The following is a 14,314-nucleotide window of genomic DNA, read 5'->3' as shown; positions in this document are numbered from 1 at the left end:
GTTTAGATCGGCGTGCGGCGCGACGACGGGCCGGGTCGAAGCACGGGATCCATGGAGAGAGCCAGGCTCACGCCGTTCCCGCCAAGGGAGCAGGCCACGACCAGGATATGCAAGGTGTCGAGGTACTAGTACCACCGCAACTTACACTACACGGACGGACGACCCTACACTGGTGTTTGAGCTGACGAATTGCTGAATCTGGATGGTTATAAGCTGTTCTTCAGTTCTAACCACACGCGCTCGCCGCGATTCCCTGCAGCTTTGCTACAGAATTGCTCGAGATAAGGTCCAAGGAGCCGTCTCTCCACGTGCTGCTTATTCCTGGGAATCCAGGTCGGTGTGCTGCGCTGCGCGTATGGTTCAAGCAAGAGAGAGGATTCGAAATGTTGAAATGCTCTTGAATGTAACCAGTTTCTGTTTTGTTTTTGTAGGCATAGCTGCGTTTTATAAGGACTTTGTCGAAGCGCTCTATGAAAACCTCGGTGGCCAAGCATCTGTTACAGGTAATTGCATAATGCATTTTTCTTTGTGCAGTATGGGCTAGTATCTGTGTGACTTGCTGCTTGCTGATGAACCTTGCCTGTTTTTCAGCAATAGGGCACATTTCACATAGCCAGAAGGTAACTTATACAACTTACCTGATACTGTTTCACATGCAACTATGGGTGCCAGCAACCCTGCAGCAAACCTTGTAATGCACATATATTAGAGATCCTTAAATGTTTGGGCTACAATTTAACTCTGTTTAGATTCCTTATTCAGCATATTAGTATTGCCAGCAGGACTGATTTTGATACATCTTATGGCAGGACTGTGAGCATGGACGATTGTTTTCATTGTATGAACAAATTGACCACAAGGTGCAGTTTACATGCTCCATCAGTTGAAACTTCTCTTTACTATTTTCTGTCCATTTGTGTTTCTGCTGCAACAGCTTTTTCTGCAACTTCTGTCATGAAAGAAAATAGCAAAATAGAGAGGAAAGCCTCATATTTGTTTCATCTGCCATTGTCTTAATATGTTCTGTTTCATGTACTGGTTTACTTTTTAATCAGTTTGTTCCAGGGAAGATTTAACTCCTTTATTTGCTTGGCCAACAGGCCAAGACTGCCCTGTGGTTTTATCCCATGTTTATCCCATTTAATCGGTGTTCATGCATGCAGGTTGATTTCATTGAGCAAGAGCTTCAGAATTCTGAACAACCAATAGTTTTGGTAAACTTTCGCCTTCACCACTACAAGCCTTCATTCAAGTTGTTCTATGTTAACTGAAAACTCTAGTATGTTTCTTGACATACTAGCATACAAATATATGCAATCTAAACGAGTATTACAGATATCAGAGCTTAGGTGCTTACTCTTGTTTGGAAGTGAAAAGTCGTAGTTTCCAAATAACATCCGGATATTTATACAACCTAGAGGAGTATGCATCACATATTTGACTGCTTTAACATCTGGCCCAAGTTCCCATTTGCCTTTTGTAATGTGAAATCAAAGTATTATAGAACCTTTGCCACTGTAATGTTCACAGCATTGTTATCGCATCACACAGGTTTTTATTAATATATATTAACATAACATGTTATGTTCAGTACCTCTGGAACATTCAGATCTATTCCTTATTTAAATACCCAATATGAAACCTGTGCCTTTTCTCACCATCTCTTTATTCGTTCCCAAAAGAAATGCATTTGTTTGTTTAAATGAAGGTTGGTCATTCAATTGGCGCATACATAGGCCTGGAAGTCTTCAAAAGATTTCAGAATAAGGTCTGGATTCTTGCCCATGTCTGCCAGTCCTCTCCCACAATCCGCCCATAGCGTTTACTATTGTCTTCGCTTCTCCTGGACAGATAATTTTTTTTGTAGGACTGTATCCATTTTTAAAGATGAACAAGAGTTCTGTAACACAATCAGCAATTGGATATATCGCAAGGTACTGAAATGCTCTGATCAAGTTTTTATAATTGTCACCATAGCATGTTGCTTTTATTGCCAAAGTTTTGATAATCTAACTTGGTGGCATGATTGCATCAACACTGAATATATTGCGGTGAGCAACTGTTTTGTAGTCAAGTAAAATAGTATAGGATGATGCAATATAAGATTATTTTCCCATTTGAACAAGCAATGCAACATGGGAAGCTGGATATGAGTGGCGTATAGCTGGTTATAACTTTTAAGCTAGTAGTGATTTTCATCTGTTCAGACGTTAATTTTAAGGTCTTTTTGGTCGCTTCCCTTTCTATTTTCGGGCGCGAATGCAATTTCTGAGTTGTGTGGGGTCGTGTGTGGCATGTGTTGTAGGGCTCTAGCCCCTTTCTTTCTTCTTAATATAATGAAGCAGCTCTCCTGCGTTTTCGAGAAAAAAAAGAAGACCTTACTTTTGACTTGTGTTTCAAATATGCTCCCAAATCTTTACTAATCATTTTGCTGAAGTGGGTCTCCTCAATTTGGATCAGGTCATCACTCCTAAGTAAATTGGTTAGTTTATCTGCATCTTTGATCGGGTCACTCCGACCTTCAATTACAAGGGGCATTGTGAGAAGGTTCCTTGGACCTTCATGGTCTGTAACAGCTGTTGATGCTGTATGCTGCCATCTCTTAAGGGTGAGTTCTGAACTTTTAGTAACCAACTTGGTGTGTTGTTTCATATGCTTCAACTGTCACAAAATATTGAGACATGTGCCCCTTCTCCATGCCCATTGCAGTACAAATGTACAATACAGTGCGCAATGTTCTTTTCATGGCAATGACAGAGTTCCAAAAGGTAACTCACAATGCTGACTACTTGATGTTCTACTTCTACTTCTACATACATACGCATGGACCATTATAACAGCACATCTATTTGAGTAACTAGAGCCCCTCCATCCTTGCATAGTGGCTATGATTATTTCTTTCTTGTTGTGCTCCAGCTTACTGAAGAACCAGACTGGACTTTCATCAGAGCACAAGAGGAGAAAATGGCCTTTTTGTTTGGTGTGGACGATCACTGGGGTCCACTATCTCACTTAGAAGAGGTGAAGTGATGATATGCTATTTGACAGCATTCTATTCTGATAGAGTGATAGCTGGTGTTTGGGAACTGGGCTGCTAGATGCTAACTATCTTCAGTTAATTTGGAGGATTTGCAGATATCAAAGCAGGCACCCAGGGTCACCCTGTCGGTTGAAACAGAAGGTCACACACACGGTTACTGCTGCACTGAGGCTGGATCCGTTTGGGTTGCAGACTACATCGCAAATTTGATTAAAAACCAAATGCTCCTTAGAAACAACTGATGTTCATTTGGCAAATGTATCATATGACTCTTTTCTTTGAAAGAAGTGAATAGCTGGAGTGTGGTGGAACTTATTGAGGTTCCGGTTATACATTGTTTGGCTTACTGGTTCTCTTTCAATGTCACCAATGCTTCGAGACTGTTACTTGATAATGCTATATCGGTAGTTTGGTACCTCTTATAACATTTTTCACAATACAATCTGGGATGGTGAATACGATATATGGCGTGTTTTATTCTACGGAACGTTCAGCGTCTGCACGTTCGGACGGACACCTGCGCCTACTGTGCCAGTTTCATGTGGGGGCCTGTGCCACCCCGTGTTCCACCATGCGTATGCAAGCGGGCAGGTCGCTGCTGCAGAACATCAAGATCTAAACAGTTTCAACATACGTCTAAAACAATAGAAGCACTTGCAACATGCGTCTGAAATACTAGGAAACACACGTTTGTAGCTATTGCAAAACATACGCTACATCCAGATAAAACACTTGCAATATACGCTTAAAACACTTTGCAACATACGCTTGCAACATGCATGTGTATGCAACATCCAAATCTACTTTTGTAGCATCCAGATGAAACACTTGCAACATATATCTGAAACAAATGAAATATTTGGGACATACACTTGAAAACACCATTACAACATGTGCAATATCCCGATCTACGTTTTCAACATCGATATAAAACACTTGCAACATACCTCTGAAACATTTGAACACTTGAAATAGATGCTTGTAACATGCAGTTTCAATGCAACGTCTCCTTGTTGCGTGGGACAATGGATCTTCGTTGGCATGTGGAGTTCTATCCTGGCCGTCACGGGCTCCACGCGGGTGAGTTCTGCCCCGGGCATGACGAATTGGGTAGGCGGGGTGCGAGATGTGCGTGGGCGGGGTCCACCCGGGCTGCCGTGAGCTGCACGTGAGCGAGCTCCACACCCGCCCGCAACGAACTAGGCAGGCGGAGGCAGAGGTCTTCCTAGCCATCGACCAGGCGTCCGCCTCCCGTGATGGAGGCAGAAGCGGTCTCCCACACCACTGGTGGGCGACGCAGCGTAGCCGGTAGAGCGCGTGCGTACACGGCTAGCGGCGGTGCTCGACGCTCGTGCGTATGCGGACGGCGGCGGCACTCATGCGGATGCGGGCGCTAGCAGAGCTTGGGGCGTACGCGACTGAAGGACGAGCAGTGCACTGAAGCCAATGCGAATGGGAAAGATAAGATGTCACTATCTTTTCTTTTTTTTATTTTTTTTGGAGAAATCATGTATGCCGATGAGGAGAGCAGGCATGTGGGCCAGTCCGCAGCCCACTTAGCTTCGTCGGCATGGAACGGACGCCTATAGTGGAGCAGTAGCGTTTATTTTAGCGTTGCCAATGTGGATTTGTGGATTATTTAAGCTAACTGGCTCTGATTGTAAAAACCCGCGATTAATTGCCATCGCTCCTAGTGAATGTGTTACCGCGCCTTTCATTGGTTCCGGTCCGTACTCCAACCTTCAATTAGAAGCTAGGGCATTGTGAGAACGTTCCATGGACCTTCATGCTATCCGCACTCGTCGACCTCTATTTCCATCTCTTAAAAGGAATATTCTATTCTAGTCATCGAGATTCTCTACTCTATACCAATTTCTCCCGCACCCATGTTATCTTTATCTCATACTCTATACCAACTACTCTATATTTTATTCTCCTCCCTCCCCCTTTCTCTCTCTCCAACTCTCTCTCTCCCCGCTACAGTCCATTTAGCGTGTGCACAGTGGTCCTCCAGGAGTAGCGTTCGACCGGCCGGCCGATTGCGTAGCGCGCAGTTTCCAGGTGAGCAGTGTGGGCTTTAGCGGTGCAGCCGCGGCGTAGTGCATGCTTTAGAGGCGAGCGGTGCGGACAGCCTCATGGTCTAGCTGTTCATGTCCCTGTACCTTCGATGTGACAAGATATCCTGCAAGGATACAAATCATCAGGAAGAATGAGAAAAGGGTCAACTACTGCATCGGTTTCCAAATAAGTTTTATTCTTACTTTTTGATAAGTCAAACATTTCTAACTTTAACCAACTATGTATAAGACAGACACCCTGTTCGCTTGTTGGTTTCAGCCAGCCTTATTTAACCAACCAACAGTGTTTTCCTCTCACAACAAACCAGCACCAGCCAGCCCAGAAACCAACCAGCGAACACGCCGAAAGAAAATATTAATATTTATGGTGCATAATTAGTGTCATTAGTTGAATATTTTCATCTCACAACAAATCAGCATAAATTAAATTTCAACATAAGCAATTGCTAATATTTTTTACAAACCTAGTTAAAGTTGAGAAAATTTGATCAGCACGAATACCATAATGACATATTGACATTTATTTTAGGACAAAGAAAATATGAAATAACAGTGATCAAGTTGCAGGTACTTATAGACTTCGTAGCAGATTAGATCGCCGAAAGAGAACCAGGCTTGGCTGCCCAGGCTCCAATCCTAGCCAAGCTTCAACTAAGAAACCAAACACATCCTATGTGTCATGCAGCCCACCGGGAATAAAATTAAGATTGCAGAGAGATTGAAATTCTCATGAAATAACAAGCTCACATAATACGAATCCATACTCTTTGGGTCTTCCTGAAATCAGAGCACTCGGAGCTCAGAGGTTCATCATCAAATCGGATACCCAGATGAACACAGGGCCTGTAGAAAAAGAATATATGGCAAGGGAGCCAGAACTCGCAACAAGGCATACTTACTTGTACACAGGATACGAACAAACAATATAATTTTTGATCCATCTCATATATATACAAATAATTTGATCTATCTAATGCTGATGGCTATGTGCCACGTTACAAAGAAATGTTACAACAAATTTTCTCGCTCCATTCAGAACAGAGAACTCATTTATGCTATTACATTTAAAAAAAAAACACAAAGCATACAACATCAGACAAATGCACAAATTCTATGGAAATCTTAGATTCTTCATCTGTATCCTCAACGTTAGCTACACAGTTTTCTTTTGTTCCAGGTTCTAAAATTCTTCATCATCAAGTGACTCATCATCTGGCATCATAGCTGTCAACAGTGAGTATTTCACCCGCAATGATATCTTACCCCTCTCAAGGTTCAGCTTTGCGCCTGAAACCACCCAATAGCCCGGTGAGTCCTGCGGCCCGCGCATCATCTCTGTTGGATCAACAAACTTGAGCAGCTTTGGGGTCTGCACTGGAACAGGTGGGCCACCAGGGTACACTGCCGAGTTTATGTTCACATCGGCTGGCCGCGGTGGGGGCTTCTGAGCTACTGAGGAGAAATGTGTGCTGATGAGTGTTGAGATAAGGCCTGATTTCTGAGCTAGGTTGGGAGAATTCTCCCATTCCGAGTTCCTTACAACGGCATTGCAGGCTTTGGAGAAATGCAGGCGAAGGAACAGAATTTTCTTGAGGCCATGGTTAACCACATCTAATTGTGCCCCTGTGACAATGGACAAATCATCTGACTCGACTGGTGCTGTGCAGACATGACAGAAACGCTTCCACGGTCCAATTGGTTCGTAGTATTTGCGGTCATATTCTGGAATTTGGTGATTGTAAGGGTCATCTTCAAGCTGAATAATTTGAGGAAGAGAGCATAGATGTTGGAGATGTATAGCTAATTTGTTGCTCTTCCTTCCTTCAAGGAACAACCGGAGTCCTGTAACTGGTCTTTTACCCACATCAACCTGCAGCGAGTTTGATATTGGGTTCAAAATATGAATGGGGGAAATACATGAATCAAAAATCAAACCATCATCTTAGTGAAAAAAAACAACTGAAATAATACTATAGTTTTTTTTCAAAAAAAAAAAGGTACAGAAAATGAAACAGAGAAAGAAAACTGTCGATTATGACAATAGCAGAAGCTGTCCATACCATGTTAGTGCAAATATAAAGCTTTGGACCGATTATATTTACTGGCAACGATGTACTGCTTTGTCTTTTCCTCTGAGGGCCCAGAGCGAGATCACTGTAAACAGGTGCCCACTGCCTTGGTAGCTGGAACTCCAGAAACTGATGTAATTCCTCGACTGGGGGTTTATCTGCACCAAATTTCAATATATCACCAAATTGTTGCAGTTGGACTTGCGGCCGAATATTAATTTTGCTAGATTGTGTGCTTTGCAAGTTGCAACCAGAAGTATTATGGCACATATAGGATTTCTTCCCCGTAAAAATTTGCACCACCTATTTTTCTACATTTGCATGTTATTAGCAGAGCAGGAGCACAACCATTGTGTTGCGGATGCCTTTGTTGGCAAATACTAACGCAGAAACAAAAAGGCTGTGGCGTCCACAAGTGGTTAGGATAGAATTTGTTGCTCTGGCAAGTCAGCTTTGGTTGGCACTTGAGATTAGGAATTTGTTAGCGTCGACTCTACTTAAGGAGAATGGCAGAACTTTGTTTGGTTAAGCAGTAATTGAGTTAATCTGTTCAGAGATTCCTAGGAAGGGTGAACAAACTCCATTCCCTGCCATTGTTACCCTTCTAGTCAGATTAATAAAGCCAATCATCCAGCCATAACACATTGTCTAACTAAAATTCTCCAGCCATGCATTCAATTGTGAAACTCCTTAAGAAAAGGAACTGTTTGTTTCTCTTGAGAAAAAATGAATAAATTCAGCTCCCTTTTATTTTCAACCATCGATTTTCCCAGGTGGCAGGGTATCTCAACCCTAACAATCGAGAACCTCACACCAAAAGCATATTAGAAAACAGTCCCTTTCAAATGCTAAACCAGAAGCATCCTATTCCTGGCTATGGCTAGGGCAAAAACTGTAACCAAATTTCAAAAGTGTCAACGCCAACATTGTGCTGTAATATACTGTGGCTGTATATCCAGATTTCTCCTAGCATCATTCATATATACAGAGTACAGAACAGGGTTTTTTTTGTGTCAACCTAAATACAGCACAGCAGCTTAAAAGAGGGTGAAATGACACTTACATCGGAGATACAGATTAATTGCATGGTTCAAAAATCCACTTCCAGGAACTCCATTCAATAGTGAAGTGATTGGTATAAAGGACATTGAGATAACATCAGGCTCTGTTTGAACAGTATTAAGCCACTCGCTATGAGATATAAATTCTTTATCCCTCCCACCTCTTCGCTTAGGCATCATCACCAAATCCTGAGATAGGGCGAACAAAAATGTGTATCATGCTAAGACATCCAGCTAAGCTAATATAAATATGATTCTTTGCTTGAGCAATGATGAGCGATTGAACATTATAACACAAAGCTCCGTACCTCAGTTGACGAGTAAGAATTCAATGGACTGGACTGTACAAATCTCAGCTGTTGCTCTCTGATATCACTCTGTACAGTGTGCAACAATGTTAAATCAGAAAATGTGGAAGAAAAATGTAAGCTGAGAACATATTACGTCCAGCCAGCATCCTTTCATGATAAAATATACATGACAGTACCCAAAAAAAGTAAAACCTAAGATTGAAATCAGAATTCAGAGCAAGTAAGCAGTTTAGATCTATGAGCATGGTATATCAAGAAATTAAATATTTTTGTCAATGTATATTTCTCTTTGCCATCTAAATATTTCTCAACCAGAACAGTCATACCAGCCACAATTTGAGGCTATGGTCGCATGCCCATAGAACCAGTGTGTATGTAATTATGTATCATGTCACAGAAAAGGGGAAACTACCTATTGAAAAAAAAAAACAATATAGGCCAGCTGCTTGTCCCAACTTCCCCACGAATTCAATGAAATAAATTGGAGGGAATCTATTATTTTAATGTTTGTTGGACTAGTAATCGAGGTGATAAACACAAATTCCACTGATCAAAAGCTGCAGTTTTTAAGGCTCACAGAAGTAAACGTTACATGTTGTGGGGTGTTCAACAAAACAATCATTAAATCTTAAATAAGTTATACTGTACAGGTACCACTTTAACAGTAATCATTGATGTTAAATGGAAGAAATCCTGGGAAAAGAAGAAGAAACAAAGGCTCAGAAAGCACCTTATTGTTCCCATATGTGTCCTTGAAACCCATGTCAGATTGCCCATTTGCATCAAAAAATCTCCTGTCTGACATCTCCTTCAATCGTTTTTGAACATCAGCAGCTTGCAAGGTCGATGAATGCTGTTGCTTCAAATAAATTACATCTTTCCCGCCCATCTTTAGACCAACAACTATATGAGTGCCAAATTTTTTAATGAACCTGAAGAGTAAAGCAACTAAACTTTAAGTTTTATATTGATGAACTCAGAATGATTCAGTGAAAATGGTAAGCTGACATCATTCACATGTATTCAATTAGTAAGGATAGGAAATGGCAATAGATGACAAGTTATGACGTGTGGGGTGACACACATTTGCCAGGAGGCCAATGATAAAATCAGGGGAGCTATGAAAAATGGAGAGTTAAAAAACTGAAGGTAAAGACTAATATGAACTGAAGGAGAAACACAGAGTTTCATCCTACGTGCCAAAACTGTAGATTCAGATGTGGATCTAACCTTGCCAAGGCAGCAGGTTCCCAGGTTGATGGAACAGCCTGTTTAACATGATCCCGGAGTACAATTTGCCCTTTTGAGAGTGCGACACTGTATAGTGTGACATACCAACCATCAAAAGCAAGTGTTTTGGTATTAGCAGCATCTTTCTGCCAGCTGCCAGAAAACTCAAACATAGTATTGAAGAAGCCAGATGGAATTTTCCCAGACAAAGATAGCTCCTGGTTGAATTGCTCAGACATCTGCAAAGTGTTTCATAATTTGAGGAAGGTGGCTAACTGGCTTTTCTCAGCATTGTAAACACAAGATATGAGCAGTAATAGTTTCCATGGATGTAGATGTACTCTAGTATTTAAAACAACAACACTTGAAGAGGAAAAGTGCATGATATGACCATATAACAGCATCTACCTAAAAGGACTCAAACGTCTCAAGATTGTCCTTGTGTTTCTATCACTCAAAACGTTTACCGATTCGGATCCTATTTTCTATTGAATGGCAGGACTTTGCAGCAGCTCCGGATATCGTCTAACTATACGGTATACATGCACAACAGAATTACTACTTAGTAGTTGAAAGTAGCAATAGTTAAACATGGCTTTTTCTTTGCTTAGTCTGTTTGATCGGTAGATTATTTGCAGAGGACGCCATGCATCACTGCAATACCCAGTTCAGTTGCTACACTCTATCATATAGATATAAGTAATAGGAAACTAACACTCCTATATGTCACTACGTATAAGAATAAGTGAAATGGGTATACAAACAAAACCACACCTGCTAAAAGTAGCAATAGTTTAGCATGACTTTCTATTTGCTTATTTCGTTTGGTGCGGTAGACTATTTACAGTTACAGAGCACGTCGTTCAACCCTATAATACCCAGTTCGGTTGCTATTCTCTGTTATGCTGGTACAATCAGTATGAACTAATATAGGGATCCATAAGAAGTGAAATGGATATACAAACAAAACAGGAACCGAACCAGAACCAGAAGCACACCTGCTGGAACGACAGGACATCGGAGCGGAACCTCATCCGCTCCCCTTTGTCGCACTTAACCGATTTTGTGACGCCAGCAACGGTGACGCCGCCGGGCAGCACGATATCCTGGACCTCCCCATGGTCGAGCTCGATGAGCCAGGGATCGGGCGCGCCGCGCTGCTTGCAGTACTTGAGGCGGACGTCGCGGACGACGTCGAAGCCGAGGCCGACGGAGCGTATGGCGGCCTCCTGCGGCGTGGCTCTGCGCGCTGCCATCGTCGTCCTCAGCCGCTCATCCCGCCTCCGGGGTCCCGCCCGTGCGCGGAGGGAGGGATCGCGGGACCTCGATCCCCCGGCGCGGAGAGGCCGATCTGACGCGGGGAGAGAGGAGAAAGGGGAGGAGCGGCGGGCGACGGGAGCGGGGGCGGCGCCGGGGAAGCACAGGTTGGAGAAAGGCGAAGTGGCAGGAGAGGTAAATTTGGCTCCTGCCTGTCTCTCCGGTAGTCCGGTCTCCTTTCGTTTTTTTTTTCTCTCTTGTTGATTCAAAAAAGGCAGGTCGTTTTGTGTTTTTGGTGGGCCCGGTTATGTCTGGTCAAACTGAGGTGGTTGCCGAGCGAGTCCCACTAGCAGTAGAGATCTCTTGCTCCGTGTATATGTGGTACACCTCCTCTTCGTTTTTGCAATTCGTTGGTTTGGTATTTAAAATTGGTTGGATGGCTGTGTACTAGATTTGAATGCAACATTTTGAAGTTCCTATTGCTCGAATTTATTGTGGGAGAAAAACGTGATTGTGGGGGTATGGCCCCCGGTATCCACAAGACAAGACATGAGCTGTATCATCAGAGGTGACCTAGCCCACAAGATCAAGGCGTGCACGGCGCTGCTCGACGTGCACCGCAAGTTATTGTATAGTACCAAATATAATACTTTCCTTATAACCTTACCCCTCCAGAGTATATAAGGAAAGGCAGGTGTCCTATAGTGGACATGGATCTACATACATCTCAATACAATACACCAAAGACACATGACATAGGGTATTACGTCGATCAGACGGTCCGAACCTGTCTAAATCGCTGTCTCTGCACTTTGTGTCACCATCCGGTTCCTGATCACGCGCATCCCCACCGACAAATCTACCATCGCGCGATGCCCCTCGGTGGACTGCCGACGATATTCTGTCGACAGTTGGCGCGCCAGGTAGGGGTTGTGTGTGTTGTTTCCTTGTCGAACAAGGTGGCTTTTTCCGCAGGTTCTTCGTTCCTTCTGCAGCCCGGCCAGATCTTCACGGTCGGATCCATCTCGTGGGTCATCAACGCTGACAGAGTCGAAGAGCTCCTTGAGCCGGTGCAGATCGTTTCTGCACCGACCACCCCTGCTCCTGTAACTGCAGATCCGATCTTGGAACCACTTCCGAGGTCGTCTTCATCAACGACCCGCCGCTCGCTTCCTCGCTACTAGAGGGGACAGATCAACAATGATGATCTGATCGAATCCATCGATCGGGCCGGTCTGAAGCTCGCCGATTATCTCTCCGTCGCCGAATCGGCCCTAGATACTTTGGTTCAGCACCGACCACCCTCCGATCCAGATCTATCGAAGGCTGCTCGGAAAACTCTAGAAGTTGCGGCTCTGCCCTTCAGGTTCACCAACGCCGCCGCCGCTTACCAACATGCCCTGAGGGGCAGATTCGCCAACTAGGTTGAAGACGTCTATCCTCTCACCGACCAGATAACGCCATACGTCGCCGACCAGACTTTCTGTCTAAAGTTAAGTCACGCTTTAATATTCTTCTAAATATTCTCCAATCTCCGTATATTGCCATAATGTTTCTCCGAACTGTTTTCTCCATGTTTGCTCTCCAAACGATTTTCCGAACCCCCAAACAGTCGCGTTGATGCTCGGACGCCTCCAGAGATGGCCCTGTCTCTGGCTCCTCCCTACACGTGCTACGGGCTCCACGTTCTATGTTATGGGTGGTCGGCAGCAGCTCCTTGGTCACGCCTGTTCCTCCTACACGTGCACGGGCTCCGCGCTCCGCGTTATGGTTAACAGGCTAGCTAGGGCTGGAGACTCAACTACACATTAACTGTTTGGGCGGTTTATATTAAATGCATCTTCGCTCCAACTGATCGCCAAGCTACATACGCTATTTTTTCTCTAGAGTTCATATATTTTTTCATCATGTACTACCCGTTCTACATGTTTGTATTACAGGGTCATCGTCTAGGTGATCGGACCACCTGGTGCTCGAACTTTTCCACCGATCAACTGGTCGGACCGCTTGGTTCATCGACTTCATCGCCGACCAGTTGATCGGACTATTCACTGGTCGTTTCTAGTCAATGCTCACTTCGCCGCCGACCAGTTGACCAGAATATTCGTCGCTCGTGCTTCATTGCCAGCTACGTCGGTTACTCCTCGGCCCTTCAAATTTTTCGTGCTCGAGGACTAAGTGGGCACACTTCACCGCACGGACGTCGCCAGCTACGCCGCTGCTCAGACCTCGCCAGATTCACCGGGAATACCTCGGTGCTCGGACATCGCCAGCTACGCTGGGTACTCCTCGATGCTCGGACATCGCCAGTGATACCAGGGACTCCTCGCTCCTCGGTGCTCGGTCATCGGCAGCGACGCCGGGGACTCCTCGCTCCTCGGTGCTCGGTCATCGCCAGCGATGCCGGGGACTCCTCGCTCCTCGATGCTCGGTCATCGCCAGCGACGCTGGGGGCTCCTCGCTCCTCGGTGCTAGGTCATTGCCGGGGACTCCTCGTTCCTTGGTGCTCGGTCATCGCCATTGATGCCGGGACTCCTCATTCCTCGGTGCTCGATCATCGCCAGCGATGCCGGGGACTCCTTGTTCCTTGGTGCTCAGACATCGCCAGCTACACCGGGGACTCCTCGGTGCTCGGACATCGCCAACTACGCCAGAGACTCCTCGGTGGTCGAACATCGCCAGCGACGCCGGGGACTCCTCGCTCCTCGGTGCTCGGACATCGCCAACGACGCTGGGGACTCCTCGCTCCTTGGTGCTCGGTCATCGCCAGCGACGCCGAGGACTCCTCACTCCTCGGTGCTTGGACATCGCCAGCGACACCGCAAACTCCTCGCTGCTCGGATATCGCCAGCTACGCCGGGTACTCCTCGGTGCTCGGACATCACCAGCGACGCCAGGGACTCCTCGCTCCTCAGTGCTCGGTCATCGCCAGCGACTGGGGGCTCCTCACTCCTCGGTGCTCGATCATCGCCAGCGACACCGGGGGCTCCTCGCTCCTCGGTGCTCGGTCATCGTTGGGGACTCCTCGCTCTTCGGTGCTTGGTCATCGCCAGCGACGTCGGGAACTCCTCGATGCTCGGTCATCGCCAGCGACACTGGGGACTCCTCTCTCCTTGGTGCTCGAACATCGCCATCTACGCCGGAGACTCCTCGCTCCTCGGTGCTCGGTCATCGCCAGCGATGCCGGGGGCTCCTCGCTCCTCGGTGCTCGGTCATCGCCAGCGACGCCGGGGACTCCTCGCTCCTCGGTGCTCGGACATCGCTGCCT

At 45.4% G+C, this 14,314-nt stretch overlaps 2 protein-coding genes across 2 annotated transcripts; one reads left to right on the top strand and one right to left on the bottom strand.

The window, feature by feature from the left end:
- Positions 1 to 36: 36 nt before the first annotated feature.
- Positions 37 to 3,448, top strand: LOC136451119 (uncharacterized). Its single transcript, XM_066451866.1, has 12 exons — positions 37 to 122; positions 260 to 333; positions 432 to 503; positions 592 to 620; positions 810 to 860; positions 1,164 to 1,214; positions 1,709 to 1,768; positions 1,852 to 1,934; positions 2,461 to 2,612; positions 2,710 to 2,768; positions 2,917 to 3,021; positions 3,136 to 3,448. Exons 1-12 carry the CDS (start codon positions 52 to 54, stop codon positions 3,280 to 3,282), a joined length of 954 nt encoding a protein of 317 aa, XP_066307963.1. The 5' UTR covers positions 37 to 51; the 3' UTR covers positions 3,283 to 3,448.
- Positions 3,449 to 6,013: 2,565 nt separating this feature from the next.
- Positions 6,014 to 11,272, bottom strand: LOC136454057 (MACPF domain-containing protein At4g24290-like). Its single transcript, XM_066454611.1, has 7 exons — positions 10,788 to 11,272; positions 9,790 to 10,028; positions 9,290 to 9,491; positions 8,557 to 8,625; positions 8,251 to 8,437; positions 7,179 to 7,345; positions 6,014 to 6,988 (listed from the first exon to the last, which is right to left on the bottom strand). The coding sequence occupies exons 1-7, from the start codon at positions 11,043 to 11,045 to the stop codon at positions 6,299 to 6,301; spliced, it is 1,812 nt and encodes a 603-aa protein (XP_066310708.1). The 5' UTR covers positions 11,046 to 11,272; the 3' UTR covers positions 6,014 to 6,298.
- Between the last annotated feature and the right edge of the window lie 3,042 nt (positions 11,273 to 14,314).

This window comes from Miscanthus floridulus, chromosome 5 (assembly GCF_019320115.1).
Source record: "Miscanthus floridulus cultivar M001 chromosome 5, ASM1932011v1, whole genome shotgun sequence".
Lineage (NCBI taxonomy): Eukaryota > Viridiplantae > Streptophyta > Magnoliopsida > Poales > Poaceae > Miscanthus > Miscanthus floridulus.
The sequence above is the reverse complement of the archived record's forward strand: the minus strand, read 5'-3'. Positions and strand labels throughout refer to the sequence as shown.